The sequence below is a fragment of the Mangifera indica genome, chromosome 8 (genome assembly GCF_011075055.1).
Source record: "Mangifera indica cultivar Alphonso chromosome 8, CATAS_Mindica_2.1, whole genome shotgun sequence".
In the NCBI taxonomy this organism is placed as follows: domain Eukaryota; kingdom Viridiplantae; phylum Streptophyta; class Magnoliopsida; order Sapindales; family Anacardiaceae; genus Mangifera; species Mangifera indica.
The window spans coordinates 1,856,274-1,872,894 of record NC_058144.1 but is presented as its reverse complement, the minus strand read 5'-3'; the positions used below and the strand labels follow the sequence as shown (position 1 = coordinate 1,872,894).

Genomic DNA, 16,621 nt, shown 5'->3' with positions numbered 1-16,621 from the left:
ATCCATCCGGTACGTTCACCATTTATGATTTATCAATCTAAAGTCTAAACTTAGCCAGTGAGCCATTCCGCGTATGAAGCTTTGAAGATTCCCGGCGAAGTGTTGAACCGGTCAGAGTTGGACCCTTGTATTCTGACCTCGCACCCTCTCCATATTTTCCACATAATTTCTCGCTTGCATCGTCTATTCTTCTTCCCACCTTCTTTTTCATTCATATTTGCTTTACCAACCAACTCTCTTTCTTCTCCTTAAATTTATATCTATCTACATCTCTCTTTGATCATTGGCTCACTTCTTCTCTTCACATTTTGTTGAGCTTTGCGTATGGAGAGGGAGACCATGGATAGAGAGCAAAACATTCTCATCAGTGAACTGATCCAAGGGAAGAAGCTAACCGAGCAGCTTAGTAACCATCTTAACCCTTCTTCATCGCCCAAAACTCGACAACTCTTAATCAAACAAATTCTTTCTACTTATGAAAAAGCGCTTTCAGTCTTAGAATTACCGTGTTGCTTTCCCAACTGTAGCCCAACGAGTGAGGCTGCTGATCAAGATTGTAAAGATCAATGTCAAAGCAAAGATATTGTCTATAAGAAGAGGTAAATTTTAGGCCACTAGCAATCCTTTATGACATTTCTGTAACTTATAAGTGAATTTGATGTAATTAATTTTGGATTATCTTGTTGCAGAAAGACAATGGCCCGGTGGACTGAACAAGTAAAGGTTTTCTCCCAGAATGGATTAGAATCTATTGATGATGGTTACTGCTGGAGAAAATACGGACAGAAGGATATTCTTGGTGCTAGTTATCCAAGGTGAGAAGACTGTTTACTTCAACAAATTTCCATTATCCAAATTAACAGTCCCTTTGTTTTTGCCACACATCAAATAGAAAGAAGGCTAATCAATCTAGGCTGCTAAACTTGACTCTGAGGCATCTCTCTCAAGCTTGACCACAAGACAAACTTTAAGTTTTGTTTTTTCCCTGTGTTTGTGGCGAGATTCATGCATCTCCTTCACAATTAATTCGGCCATTAAGCTGTAGTACTGGTGATCAGTAATTCATATTGTCCTTAGGACCCCTTTTCATTGATTTCTCTTTTCATGTTGTAGGCCAGGCATCTTTCATATCAAATATCAATTAAGGCATGGTCCCCATAAGCTAAAACCAAAAATCTCTGATAAAATTTTGTCATGATTTGCAGAGGGTATTATAGGTGCACTCATCGTCATGCACAAGGCTGTTTGGCCACAAAACTTGTTCAAAGGTCCGACGACGATCCCACCATCTTTCAGGTGACCTATCGGGGAAGACATACATGCACCCAAAACACTCATCTAGCCAGCGCCTCCGCTTCATCGACGAAGGAAGGGGCCAAAAATAAACAGAACCGTTATCGTCATCAACAGCAACCAGAAGATCAAGTGAAACGATCACAAGAGTTGAATGTAAATTTCGGAACATCAGAGCTTAAAGTTAAGACTGAGGACTTGGACAACAGGGAGGAAATTTTTCCTGTATTTTCTTTTCCACAAACGTCAATTACTGGAAGCGAAAGTACGGAGCACCATATTTTCATAGAGTCCATGATGGAAACGGAAAACAATTTCATGGGGAGTTTTTCTCCGTCATTTTTATCGCCAGCAACTTCTGAATCCAACTATTTTTCATTGTCACCATGCCACATGAACGACAGCTTTGGATTAGACCAAACTGTGCATACTTCAGAATCTGGAATCTCTGAGATAATTTCAGCTCCAAATTCAGTCACAAATTCACCAGTAGGGGTTTTTGATTTCTCGCTTATTAAGGTGGATTTGGACCCAAATTTCCCCTTGGACAACTTAGACTACTTCTCCTGATATGATTTGGTAGCTTTTTTTTTTTTTTTTTTTTTTTTTTAACTTTTGATCTCCACGCTCCAGTGTACCTAGTTAATCAGCAACGATTTCATTACAAGTTCTAGAAATCTAGGCACAAAATTGCAATCTTGTACCTTGTAAACTTTCTTTATTTTAAGCTAGAGATATATATATATTGTCAAGTCAAGTCGAACTGCAAAATTATTTGAATAAAACTTCAGGAACTGAGAACAAATTAACACTTTGAACACAAAGCCATATCATATGAGAACAAGAATGGCCATGAACACAAAGCTAGTGATGTTTCATTTGCACTGAAATCACATGGACTGCATTAAGGTTCCAAGCTTCTGTCATTCTTATAGACTGACATACAATATTTTCCTCTTATCGTATTTATACAATTATTCTCAATTCCAAGAAATAAAATTTTCAATAAAAATATAACTAGATATTAAAATTTTTATATTAGATTTTGCAAACGATTAACAAGTTCCAAATGAGTTTGAGAGAAATTAAAGAAGAAAGGAAGCTCAAATGAGTAGCCTTTTTTAATAGAGTTGTATGCAAATTTTCTTTTTCTCATAGATGGACGTGTAGCTTGTATTAAGTTATAACACAATGTGTCTGTAAATATTCATAAAAACAAGGGAATAAGAAATAGGACTTTCTATGGTTAAGTTTCTGTATTCAAATATGTCAGGTTCTGTTTTTAAATTTAATTTCTGAACTCTTTTCTATATTTAAGCTAAAAGAAAACGAAAAATAAGTCACAAGTTAAAACTAGGTGTAGAGGCGAATTGAATTGAGTCTAAACACTCTTTGACTCAAATAAAAACGAAAACGCTCGATAGCTCGAATTTGGTTTGCTTCTTAAGTTCAAAGTTCGAATCTTATATTGAATTTGTAGCTCTAGTTTTTTTGTTTATTGACAAAATGACGTGTTTTTATAATTGTTTAACAAAAATCAAATCAAACTGTAAACCAAACTTAAACTAAATTACACTACTTGCCTGGCTCGCAATTTATACCTAGTTAAACTCTTTCTCACTTGAGTTCGGTTTCATTTAAAAAATGAGTGAACTCATTCAACTTAAGTTTGATCTAAACAAATTTAAGTTAACTCATTCAAATTATGCTAATTCGATTTGGGTCAACCCCAATTGAAACCATAAATGCAAACTTATTGTATTGGTAATATGGTAATGAAGGATACAATTTTACAAGTGTTACAAATAGGTCGAAGCTTGAAAGCGTATTATAATTTAATTTCTTGCCATGCTCAACTGATTAGTCCAGAAAGGAGTTTGAAATTTCAGAAGATGATTCAAAAAGCCTAGGATAACTTTACAACAAGAAACCCATCACTGTTTTAGACCGCCCGTCCTCCAAGCACACTTGATGCTATCATCTAAGACCATCTTGGAATCGTACTTGTATTCAAAGCCCATCTCAATAAGCTTTGCGCCGCCCCACTTAATTTCTCTTTTCGGTCCATCCAAATACCGGAAACCCAATTTCACCTCCCTATTAGGGACGCACGGTAACAGAATTCAAGAGAATACTTTTCATATGTGAACGAGATCTATATTATTTAAATGGCCAAAGGACTATGTCTTATAAAAAATATTCTCTTATCTCGAAGTTATCCTATTTTAATTTTAAAAATCACATTCGTTTATTTATAAACAGTTAAAATTAACGAAACTTTAATTATTAAAAAATTTATGTCTTTTTTCCTCCTTAAATTTTAAAAACTAATAATTTCTCCTATAAATCAAGTTTTAAAAAATGATATTTTCCCTAAGAGTTTAGTTTTCAAACTCCAATGCCATCTTCGGTGCTTCTTTGACAACATCTCCTTTCTCTTCTTCCATTAATCGCTCCCTCACTATCTCTTCCTCCAACTGGCAATCTTAAACCTAGCAGGAGACGTTGTTTCATTGGAAATGACAAAATCTCATCTTCGTTGAGGAAGACAAACAACTTAATCTTTCTGACGAAATTGGGAGTTATTTTTTTAGGCAATCAACACCGTCCAAACTTTCAAATGAGAGAAGCTTAGTCGTCAGAGAGAGAGGAGGTATTGGGAGATATTCGTCGCCAACGATGGCATCGGATTTGACATTGAAGGTCTGGAAACTAAACCCTAGAGGAAAAATGTCATTTTTTAAAACTTATGTTAAGGGAAAACTTTTAGTTTTTCAGGTTTGGGGGGGAAAAAAGAGATTAAATTTTAGTTTATTTTTAATATTATAGATAAAATAATGATTTTACTTTTAAAACTATTAATTTTAACCATTTATGAGTGGATGTTTGAGATTTTTAAAGTTAAGGAATGAAAACTAGGATAAGAGGATATTTTAGATGGGAATAAGTCCTTTAGCCTATTTAAATGCTATAAAACAATGAAACGGCCTGCTGCTTACTCTTGTTTGACATCATATTCTGGATGATGTTGTTGGTAGTACATAGCGATTTCAGCTGATGAAACATACGAACTTGCACACAGAAATCTACCACTGATTGAAGGCTTCTCGATGCAGAAGATGTGTGCTTCACAGACATCGTCAATGTGTACCATTGGAACTTTTCCCAACAGATCTTCGGTGAACCTCAGTGCTTGGTAGAGATATTTGCTGTTGGTAAGCTGCGAAATGTACATTAAGACGGTTGAGGGTATGGCAGAGAGAAGTGTTTCCCCGCCCACGAGTCCGATGCCCAGAGTTACCACCTCCAACTTTTCACCCTCCTCAGTATTGCTCCCGTACCTCAAAAAAGTGATTTTCCCCTCTCTCGCATCTCTAGGGGTTATTTTTTCCCTCTCTGACCATCATCTTCAACAACAATAATCATTTAATAGAAGATGAAGACAAGACGAAAAGATGATAATTATCTTCAACAGACAAATCTTCGTCTCTATTGACGAAGAGATGAAGAGACTTTTCTCTTCGTTAACAGAGATGAAGATTCATTTATCGGAGTGGTGACTAAAAAAGGAAAAAAAGAAATCTTAGAGATGTGGGAAAAGAGGAAGTCACTTTTAAAAACCAAAAAAGTTGAGGTTGAGGTTGAGATAAAATTATCAGTTTTCAAAACTTAGGGAGAAAATAGGATAAAAATATAATTTTACTAGTAAACTTAATAATTTAATTTAATTGCCAAAGAGATGAGTTTCAAATGTTTGACGTTGAAGATCAGAGAGCATCCAAGGACTTTGTCCATGTTGACTGTAATTAAAAAGGCCGCCGTAACTTCAACGCATAATTATAAATGGAACAAATCACCAGCCCTCCCCGGCGTCCACGCATACTAGCAGCTTTGTCCGGCCCACGTCATTTCTCTCTTAGGTCCATACAAATAGCTTAATGACACTTTTACACTCGTCAAATATACAAATTGCAATTTTTTTTTTTATCCGAAACCCAGTTCCTTTAAAGGAAAAGAATTTTGATATAGTTAAAAAAAAAAAGTAGACAACATTTTTCCACCCAAGGTTTGGTCTAAAAATCCTCTTTTATCCTTAGTTTGTATAAATAATATTTTTTTACTTAAAGTCAAAATTTGTTTAAAAAACTAATGGTATAAGGGTAAAATAGTAAATTTAATATTTATTAATTTTAAAAATAAAAAACAACAAATTTTTATTAGAGTCAAATATTTTTAAACATGACAATTTAACCTTTAAAAAATACTATTACATATTTTTCAATTCTTTGGGAGTGTACCATCATTTTTGAAACTATTAGAGGGTAGATACAAAAAAATTCTAAAAGTCCCCTAATTTGTTAAAAAATTTATAATAACCCCTAAAAATTCTATAAAGACTCATGATATTTTCAAAAATTATAATTTACCCTCTAATACACGATCATACAACAAAAATAATCATATATATAAAAAGAGAAGAAATGATGAGATTGAAAAAAAAAATGAAGTGACTTTTTATGTGATTTATATATTTAAAAGGTTAATTTTAATTTTTGTTAATTTATGATTATATAATAATTTTAAAAAATAAAATAGTAATTCCGCTCTTTAATACTATTCTTTCATTAACAAAGTTCAATTTTGGGTGAAAAATTGTTGCTTTTGCTTTATTTTTGGATGAAAAATATTATTTATATTAACTAATGATGGAAAAGTGTTTTAAAGCTAAACCTTGGGTGAAAAAATGTAATTCACCCTAAAAAAAATTATTATATTATATTTAACTATTTCAATTTTAAAATATACTTATCACTCTTTTAAATATTAAATTTGTATCAACACTATTTTTTTCTTTACCACAACTTCACACTTTCTAATCTCAGGAATCATATTTTCCTTTGCATCGCACAATTAGTCAACCCTTACTACTATTATTGTCATTATAAAACTATTATGACTTTTATAAACATCGAAACCTTAATTCTAACCAAAATATTGATGTGTTTTTCGTCGTATACTTTGTTTTTACTAACCCAATCTCTTGATCATCACACTTGCCTTCTTCTTTGATCAAGGTTTCATCAAAACTAAACTTGACAACTAAATTATCTTTAGTGAGACATTATTATTTCAACAATTTTGTCAATTTTCATGCATATCAATGAAATCTTTATACTATTATTGAAGTCTCTCTATGTGTTGTCATTGTGGATTAATATTATGCGAAGCTTAAGAAACTACACGTTCTTGTATCTATAAAAGGGTTAAATTTGTGATGCTTCAAATGTTAAGATGGGAAGAGAAAAGGGGTTATTTTTTAATTTTATTTTAATAATAATTTCCCCTTATGGCCCTAATTTTTTTTTCATATGGAGTTAGGTTTTGACTTTTGGGCTTTTGGCTAGGAAAATAAGTGTCTTATGCTTCTGTATGCTTTACAAACGTCCTCAATTTGTACAACTGGAACTTTTCCAAGCAAATCTCAGCCCTTGCTATATAGCTTCTTTGTTACTAAGCAGTGAAATATTCTTTGCTACGCTTGCGGGTGTGTAAGAGTATCGCCACCCCCGAGACAAAGGCCCAGTAACACATATCTTACAGTCTACTTTTTTTATATATTAAAAAGGTGATATTATGTATATCTATTTTAAATATATAAATATATATATTTATATATATTATTATATAATAAAATATTATTTTATTTTTAATTTAAAATTATTTAATCATATAATAATATATATAAATATATATTTATATATAAAAAAAAAGAGGCTCGTATTCATGACTTATGAAGCCAAATTCAGATTTGAATGGTTCTTCCCATGAACAAGGCACTGAACCAAATCCATGTTGGTTTTTTTTTTTTGTGTTTTAAAACAGACTTCATCCAGGGCAAATGGGGTTTAATAATTGGTTTTATAATCATTGAATTGGTATCAAATAGCTCATAACTTTGATTTTAAAATATTATTAGAAAAAATTTAAATTAATATCTTTTTATATATAAAATCTTATTTTTTTAATCGTTCAAGCAACCTTTTAGAAACACTTTATCCATGTTTTTCATAAGACAATTTACAGCACAGATTAAAAAAACAAAATAAAAGGTACCCATTTAAGCAACGTATCAAATATATGCTGCATGGAGAAAAATAAACAGTTCATCTGGATAGGATGATATTAAAACTTGTATTGGAAAGGAGCAATAGTGAATAATGATGAACAAGTTTTGAAATGATGTGTATTTTATTACATAATAATAATAATAATAATAATAATAATAATAATAATAATAATAATAACTAGCTTTCTAGAGATGAAATGATGATAAGTTAGACAGTGGTGAGATGTTTTGGCCATAACATGTAATTTCACTAGCCAATTCATAAGAGATCTATGATTCTTTTCCCCAAATTATTATTTATTTCCTTCCCATTATAACTGTTTCCATTAACAATTTACCATAATAATAATAATAATAATAATATAAAAAATTTTCACTTTCTAACTTTAGAAATAATATTTTTTTTATTTCATCCAATTTTCTCTGTTAAATTTAAGTTTAAAAAAAAAAACATAAAAGTAAATTTTCTATTTAGTTTTAAATTTATATTATAATTATACCTTTTTTTAATTTATTTATTCTTACTTACCATCTTTCCCTCCATGTCACCAATCACCATCAAAAGCAACAAGAAGTTCAACTCCTTAAAAAAGCATTACTTGCCTTTGCCGTGAGTTATAAGTTGTACAAATTATAATGAAAGGTCTTGAGGTAAAGTTCACGGGTCAATCATATAATTTGTGAAAAAATAAAAAAAAATTAATATTTTAAATAAAAAAATTATATAATGTAGAAAATAAGTTAATTACAAAAGCTTTGATTTTTTAGTGAGCCAACATGACTTACAAGATCTATCTTTTTACGAGTTTGAACACAACATAATTCGTAAACCTAACAAGTCACATCAAATTCAATCCAATATAATCCAGTGACATTTCTAATCACTTTTATACCTGATAAATGGGTGGAATGTGCTTTGACATGCTATAATATATATATATATATATCATAGTTTTTTTACTTGGTTTTCACCTATATCCGTCTTAAAATAGTCTGATCCGATCATTTGCCAAGCATAGTCCCCACCCACTTGTCCTCTCCCCAACCCATACCAATGTCATGACCACACACCACCCACAATTGCCAACACCAGCACTAGCGGCCTTATCGTGGCCACCAAATGCCCTCACACTCATCTCAACCCTCCACCTCCCCCCTCTGTCAACCACAACGTCGCCCTCGAATCCATCATCTCCCTTGGTGGTAATCCCCTCGCCACCTTTAGTGGCCAACTAATTGTTGGCGTTGAATCTGGGCACCGCAATTAATGTCTTCGAGTGGTCGTCACGGCCCCATAAACTTAACTGTAAGTACACTGAATGACTGACTGACTGAAATCTATATGGCTTTAGATATTGTCCTACGTGGCATTAGTTGTCTTCCTTGTGCTGTAATGTTGGGTTTACAAATTGGCTTTTAAAATTAAAAAATAAAAACATGTCATTAATATTAAGATGCGCTCGTGAAGCTCTGGACCACCTAGCCTAATGTAGAAAAAGGACAAAATAGGTGAGTCCACAATTTAAAGGCTAGTGATGATGCTTCGCTTAGCTAAGCATCTCGTGCAAAGGACAGTCTAATTGCTTACACTTGTCATCATCATATAAGGCCTCAACTTTTTCTTGTCAAACGTTAATTATGATATTTTTTTACTTTTTTAAGTAATTATTGGAAGCTGATTAGGCTTATCATGAACATCTTTTTTCCATTTTCTTTTTAAATAATTCTTTCTTGGCTTTAAACCACATACAAACTGCCGAAGCAAAACTTAATGTTCCTGTTAAAATTTTATTAATAAACCGAAAAAAAAATATTATATACGGTCGTAATTAATTGACATGTTTTTTTATAATATTACATTTGACCAATACTAGATTATGTAATTTAATATTATTTTAACCGTCTGAAAAGTTGGAATATCTCGTGGATGTTGAACCCTACACAAATTATGTGGTATACAATTGAATGGTTCGCCATGATTGGTGTCCGTGAAGCATGTGCTATGTTTGAGCTTGGAATATAGCTCTCGCAGAAAAAAAAAATGTCTGATCCTGAATTTCTTCTTATTATTTTCATAAATATGTGGAAGGACTTATCCTGAAATCCTCATTTCTATGCCACTCCCACCCACCAACCACCGAAATATGTTCAGTGGCGATCACTTCGTTGAATAATATTTTCTTGCCCATTGGGTCCACTCCTCTGTGCTGAATTCAATGTTTGCTCTTCCAATTTCCTTTATTCTGGGGTATGCTGTTGCCACTGGCTTCACCTGTTCCACCTACTTCAATTAATTTATAAGCAAGAAAAATAATCGACTTCTCCAGAAATTTATTCTTTTATTTAACATATTCATAAATAATAACACAAATTTAAAAAAAAGAAAAAAAGGTAATAACTAAGGCTACAGACAGAAGAAGAAAATACATTTAATTGGGAATTTTGTTCTTCCATTTGAGAGCAACTTCAGCGAGTGCTTTTGTTGAAGAGCCATTTTCACTAAGCACAACTGTGGCCGCTTCTTTTAAGTCTTTCATTCTATAGCGAACACTTTTACCTTCTTCACCTTCCATTAAACCCTTGACAACTCTTGCAATTTCTTGTTTTTCAATGAGGCCTTTTTCACTAGCTTTTGGTCTCAATGCCACTTTAATATCCTCGGTGAGACTAACTGCGTTCATTTTCTGTTCTGCATAAAGTGGCCATGCTATTAATGGCACACCATTAACAACACTCTCCAGAACAGAATTCCAACCACAGTGGCTCAAGAACCCTCCTGTGGAGCCGTGGCTCAAGACTTGTGCCTGTGGTGCCCATGATGGCACCACCAGACCTCGCCCCTTGGTCCTCTCTAAGAACCCTTCTGGTAGAAATTTCAGAAACTCATTCTGGCTATGAATTCCAAAAAAAGTAGCATTAGCAACCTCGTCGTTTGGGCTTCGTACTACCCATAAAAATCTTTGCTCGCTCATCTCTAACCCCAAAGCCAACTCCTTTAACTGAGCGGAAGACAGGGTCCCACCGCTACCGAAAGAAACGAATAATACAGAGCCACGTGGCTGATTATCCAACCACTTTAAAGATTCATCATTCTCAATGCTTGAACTTGAACCCATTTTCACAAGTGGTCCAACCGGGTAAACGGGTGGTTTACCGGGTTCAGCCTCTTGCAGAGCCTTAATAGCTTCTCCTTCCAATCCCATGAAGCTATTTACCATAATACCCTCAGCCATTTTAAACCTTTTGGAATGGTGGAGTAGCCATTTATACGCTTCATTTTTTCTGTCTTGAGCAGGGTCGAGCAAATATTTACCGTGAATAGGTATGCATCCGGGTATTTTCACGGGTTCAGGCAGGTCTCTGTACTCACATGTCACCAAAGCGTCAAGCGTAGGCAAATACAGAAACAACGACAAAGTCATGGCCGTCGACGGGAAGAAAATGAACGGTGACAAATTAAATTCTTTAGCAACATCAAAGGCGTCAGTGCCAAAAAGATCGACCACCAAGCTTACCAATGAAGTATTCGCTACAAGCGGCTTCAACGCATCACGAAGAGACGGAAGAGAGCGAACCAAAGTGAGAGAAATAATAGTTTCAATTTTCGTACCTTCAGGGTTGTCATCAAAGGTGACCGGAGGAAGGAAAATAGAGTTGATGGAAGCAGGAAGAGAGGCAAGAGTGGATTTTTGGGCTTCAGTAGGAGGGCCGTTGTTAGGAATAATAAAAGTGACGGCAAATTGATGCTGATGAAAGAGTCGTTTAGCGAATTCAATAAGTGGGATCAGATGACCCATCCCCGGAGTGGGCACAATGGCGATATGGGGCATCTTTGTTTGTGTTTTTTCCATGGCTGGTTTTGGCCGTTTGAAGGAAGAAGAAAGAATATGGGCGAGCTTATATAAAGATGGGTTGAATTGAAACGTGGGGTTTGATGTCAGTTTTGCGGTATTGACTCAAATTTGTTGAATTTTCCAAGTAAATCTGGCGATAAATGATGTCAGTTCTAACGTAAGGCTTATGTTATCAACTATTTTTCTCTCTATTAAAGGTATTTTAGCCTCCTGCCATCAATTAATTATCAAAATTACATTAATCATTAATTACATGTCTATTAAAAAAGAGAAACAAGTATTTGATGTTCATTCTCTTCCTTTCTTATCAGATTTTTACCTTACACGAAGGGATATAATTGGAAATAAACATCATGGATTTTCATCCGAGTGAATCATATTCCAAAGAAATATGCGCAGCCTGGAATGTCTTATCTTTTTGGAAGCATCGGATTGGAAGCACATGTTGCCACGTGTCTAAAATTTCCATATTCAAACATTGCGTCATGATAGGAATGTGAGGCCTTGATTAATTGGTCGGTTGTGACTGGTTCGGCCTTTGGACATCAACTTGCTCCACCACACCCATCGGCATTTACAAAGTTTCTGGAAATTATAAAAAATAAAATTTGTCAAATAAAAAATTAAAGTCACCCTTTGAATGTGGCCCTAGGAACGTAATAATTCTTGGAATGTCCGAAGAAATTAAAAATTAAACACCACAAATCAAATGACTATAAATTTAAATAAGAATACTCTTTCGATATTTACATTTTTTATAATTAATGAAAATAATCTGAGGATGTATCATGTAAGGTATGTTTATATTAAATATATATCAACATCTTCTATAATTGTTTGATTTTGAAGATAGTATAATTAAGAAGAAAATATGAAAAGACAATATAACGGGGTATAGATTTCAGATGTTAGTAAAATTGATAAAATATTAAAACTTTTAAGATAAAATCGAGTCTCTATTATGTTTGTAAAATCTTGATTTATTCGATATAGTGGTTATGAATTTGATTTTTGTGTCTTAAGTTTACCTGTCTAACAAATACGAAGCAAAATTCCTAATTATTAAAAAAATTAATGGGATGTAATAATATCATAAATATTAGCATGATCTAGATGTTTAAATATAAAACAACTTTATTGGGAAATAATTCCCTATACAAGATTAAAATCTAGAAAGTATCGACAAAAAATACTGAAACAAGAAAATTCTGACATGGACATAGTCAAAAGATATTAAAAAAAAATTAGAAACTAAAACTAAAAAAATTGTATGTATATATATAAATATAAAATTTTAATATATTAATTCAAATAAAAATTAGATTTAATTATAATTTACAACAAATAAAGGTTCTTAAAAGATAAATAATGAAAAACATTGGTGATGGGTGGTATAGGATGCCGATGACAACGTTGGTGATGACAATACAAAACATAAAAGGGATGATGGTGGTGCGAGCGAGAGAGGCAATATGAGTGGTAGCAGGAGTGACAGTAATAATGGTGACAAAGTCTCCTCTTCGATCTCATTGTTAACCATTTGAGCTCACACTGGCATATTTTCTACAGCCAAAAAATGAGAAAAAATAAAAAATAAAGTAACAAAAAAGAAGTCATGAAGTAGAAAAAACATATAAAATCATTAGATCTATAAATGATATTAAAATTATTTTATATCATGCAAGCGGCGAAAATACCTGAAAAATTGAGTTTGGGTGGGACATAGCATTTAGCCTATATCTTATTAACCATAAGTTTTTAAAATTGAATCAATGATTGAATTGAATATTTCACTTGTTTATGATTAGACTGATTTGATTGAGAACTGATCAATTTAATTTATTATCAAATTATAATAAATAGATTTTACTTAAAAATTTGTAAAAAAAGAAATCAATTAGGATACTCAATTCTATAATAATTAGAACATATTCTTTTTAAAAATAATAATTATTTATTTAATTTCAATAAAATAATTAAAATAAAAAATATTTCAACCTTATGATACAGAAAACAACATTATTCTATGTGTTATTATTTATAGAAGATATTTTTATGAATATAAGATACTTTTTCTCTTCTTTTTTATTTAATTTTTGAGTTTATTTTCTTTACAAACCTTTAGAAATTCATCCAATTTAATCTAAAATAATCAAATTACTTAACAATAATTAAATTTTTAAAAATATCCTAAATTTTAGTCAAATCTGATTCTATCAGTTTTGATTGATTCACTGATTTTAACTAGATTTAATCTAATCAACAAATAAATCAGATTTAACGGGTTACACCAAAAATTGGCTCACAATCCAGTCCAGTTCGCATTAGAAATTGGGTTGGTTTGTGACTCAGTCAAACCTGATCAAATTCATTGAACCAATCAGAATTAGTTAAACTGGTTTAACCAAGCTTAATCCGTAATTTGATTTCTAATCTTTCCTATCGCAGTATCGCACACAAAAGAATCAAGGAAGCCGCGGAACTGCATTCTTCCTTTCTCAATCTTTCTCCCCACACAGCCAATCATCTTTACATTGATTCAGAAATCCCCAGACTTGACTCAATAGCATTCTCTTCCGATTGGTTAAGTCTCTTCAGTCTTCAATCTTCACCACAGATTGTTTTTTTTTTTTGTGAGGTGTTAATGTTGCCGGACTTTTATGGCTTGGGATTGTTTTGAACTTTGAATGTAACTATGGTACTCTGAGCTTGGGATTTCAAATTTATTGGCTTGGCATTGTTTTTTCAAATTTAATATCATTCCGGGTTTTTTCGTTTTGCCTTCTTATAAGCTGTTACTGTTGGTATTTATACTTATTTCTAAGATTTTCCTACTCTTCTAGACTGCGTTTTGGATAATTAGGCTTTGGAAGCAATACGTCAGAAAGAAAATCTCCCATTGCTGATGATGAAGGAAGTAGATATTAAAAGCTGTATCTTCCTGGAGTTGCTTGATTAATAGGTTTGGTCATTGTGATGTCATGCAATCATTTTTGTTCATTTGGCATTTAGAAACTCTTCGAAAGCAGGACACTGAGGGAAGTTACTCCAGGAATTTACATGCTTAGGAATTTTCTTCAGAATTTGCGTGTTAAAATCATTAAATTTTTTCTTTTGGCTTGTGAAATGAGCACATTTTTGTTGAAATCATAATAAATTTATGGGGGATTTAACGAAGAATAACTTTCTTCATCTTTTCCATGCTGTAAATGTCTAGTAATATTGACAGTATCAACTCTTCCTGGAAAGGAATTTGTACCCTGAGATACAAGACTCTATGAGCACTATGGGTCCTAGAGGCAACTTTCTTTATCAAGCAAAGCGATGGTTAGAACAGATTAGACATATTGCAAAAACACCAAAATTAAACCTGGATAATTCTTGACCTCTTTCATATCTCATGGACCTGCCTGACAACTTAAAGAAATTCATACAATAATATAAGAATGAGTTAAACCATTCGGTTGAACCAGTTAAACCGGTTAAACTATGAACGAGTAAAACAATCAGTTTGATTACCAGTCCAGTTTTAAAAACCTTGGCAATAATTAATATGTTGGGGCTGGGCCATTTTTCTGATTAAAATGTAAGCAACGAGTACCCTATACTTTTGCCAATCTCAAAGGAACATAATGCATTTGAAGTCCGAAATATAATGATAATTATAATGCTCAAAAACGACTTACTTTATTTCATAAATGTATATACTGGTTACATTAACCATATTATTTAAGTGATCCATTAACCAGCCATTGACTCATTCAAATGGCTTCTTCGGGTTTTATTTTATTTTTTATCTTTAGAACCAACTCTGACTTTGACTTCGTAGAAGACCCTTTTGTTGAAGAGTGATTTGAAGGCTTTTAGGTGTATTTCATGTGATACAAGTTCATCAACACATTTTAGGTACATTTCATGTGACACAAGTTCATAAACACATTTTTAGGCGCATATCATATGACACAAGTTCATAAACACATTTCTAAGTGTATCTCATGTGACACAAGTTTAATATTTACACAAGTTCATATTCATACACAAGTTCAATGTTAAGTTATTAATCGTTAATGTACAAGTTCAATATTAAGTTTATGTATTTAGGATTTTAAAAGTCATCTTTGTACCTATAAATACTCTAGTGGTTTTATATTTGAAATATGAATGAAAATTATAAGTTTTCCTCTCAAATAATTATCTCTCATACAAAACCTCTCCCTTATAAAATTATTTCTCCTCTCTAACAAAGTGGTATCAGAGTCTAGTTCTTTTGAGAGATGACAAATAATAACAAAGTTTACTCATTTCAATTTCCTCACCTCACAAAAGAAAATTATCGCACTTGGTGTCTGCGCATAAAAGTCGTATTTGGCTTACAAGATGCATGGGATATTGTTGAGAAAGGTTATGTACAACTTGAAAATGAAGTCGATTTACCACAAAATGAGAAGGACGCTTTGGTGAAGATAAGGAAGAAGGATCAATAAGCTCTCACCCTCATCCATCAATGTTTGGATGATTAAATGTTTGTGAAGGGGGCTGATGCAACTACCTCAAAGGAAGCATGAGAGATTTTGCAAAGTTCATTTCAAGGAGTTGACAAAGTGAAAAGAGTGTGACTCCAATCATTACAAGGTGATTTTGAAGCTTTGCGTATGAAGGATTTCAAGTCACTTTCGGATTATTGTTCAAGGATAAAGATCATTGTAAGTCAAATGAAAAGGTATGACGATCAAATTAAAAAGAGGGAAGATGAACCACTAGAGCAAGCTCTAAAAGTGAAACTTTTTTTTAAAGATGATAATGGCGAGACTAACCACAAAGGATGAGGACGAGAACGAGATCGTGGTCAAGGAGGACGAGATAAAGGTGATTATAACAACTTTACCAATGATGAAAGGAGTCATTAATCATATAGAGGTCAAGGAATAACAAGAGAAAGAGGAAGAGGTAACAATTCTAGACTAAATAAAAAGAGGTATGACAAGTCTAAAGTTGAGTGTTACAACTGTCATAATTATAGTTATTATTCTTGGGAATGTTATTTTGCAACGACTCATGTTGAGGAACAAGTGAATGTTGTTGATGACAAGCAAGAAGTTGAAAAGCTCGTTTTCTTGCTAACACTAAAAGATGACAAGAGAAAAGAAACAAAATGTTTGAAGGTAGATGTGAGAGATTTGTCTATAGAAGAAGTTTTGATCAAGAGATATGGGGAAGTGTTTGCAAAGTTAAATCACGAGAGGCAAGCACGACAAGTAGTGAAGAATTCAACATCAGAATTGAGTGAGAAATTCAATTGGTTAAAGGCTATAACACATGAGTCAATCAAGCAGGGTGATGAGTATGC

At 32.8% G+C, this 16,621-nt stretch overlaps 3 protein-coding genes across 4 annotated transcripts; 1 reads left to right on the top strand and 2 right to left on the bottom strand.

Annotated features, from left to right (window-relative positions):
• Nucleotides 1-69: 69 nt before the first annotated feature.
• LOC123222682 (probable WRKY transcription factor 46) lies at nucleotides 70-2,050 on the top strand. Its single transcript, XM_044645582.1, has 3 exons — nucleotides 70-599; nucleotides 690-815; nucleotides 1,206-2,050. The coding sequence occupies exons 1-3, from the start codon at nucleotides 325-327 to the stop codon at nucleotides 1,861-1,863; spliced, it is 1,059 nt and encodes a 352-aa protein (XP_044501517.1). The 5' UTR covers nucleotides 70-324; the 3' UTR covers nucleotides 1,864-2,050.
• Nucleotides 2,051-3,227: 1,177 nt separating this feature from the next.
• On the bottom strand, nucleotides 3,228-8,556 carry LOC123223345 (anthocyanidin reductase ((2S)-flavan-3-ol-forming)-like). The gene is made up of 3 exons (XM_044646498.1): nucleotides 8,451-8,556; nucleotides 4,293-4,689; nucleotides 3,228-3,390 (listed from the first exon to the last, which is right to left on the bottom strand). The coding sequence occupies exons 1-3, from the start codon at nucleotides 8,554-8,556 to the stop codon at nucleotides 3,228-3,230; spliced, it is 666 nt and encodes a 221-aa protein (XP_044502433.1).
• Nucleotides 8,557-9,466: 910 nt separating this feature from the next.
• On the bottom strand, nucleotides 9,467-11,344 carry LOC123222600 (hydroquinone glucosyltransferase-like). Of its 2 annotated transcripts, none has more exons than XM_044645452.1 (2): nucleotides 9,848-11,344; nucleotides 9,467-9,701 (listed from the first exon to the last, which is right to left on the bottom strand). In XM_044645452.1, the coding sequence occupies exon 1, from the start codon at nucleotides 11,269-11,271 to the stop codon at nucleotides 9,850-9,852; it is 1,422 nt and encodes a 473-aa protein (XP_044501387.1). In that variant the 5' UTR covers nucleotides 11,272-11,344; the 3' UTR covers nucleotides 9,467-9,701; nucleotides 9,848-9,849. The 2 variants fall into 2 exon arrangements, with proteins under 2 accessions (XP_044501387.1, XP_044501386.1); XM_044645451.1 differs by having other exon boundaries at nucleotides 9,467-9,692.
• Between the last annotated feature and the right edge of the window lie 5,277 nt (nucleotides 11,345-16,621).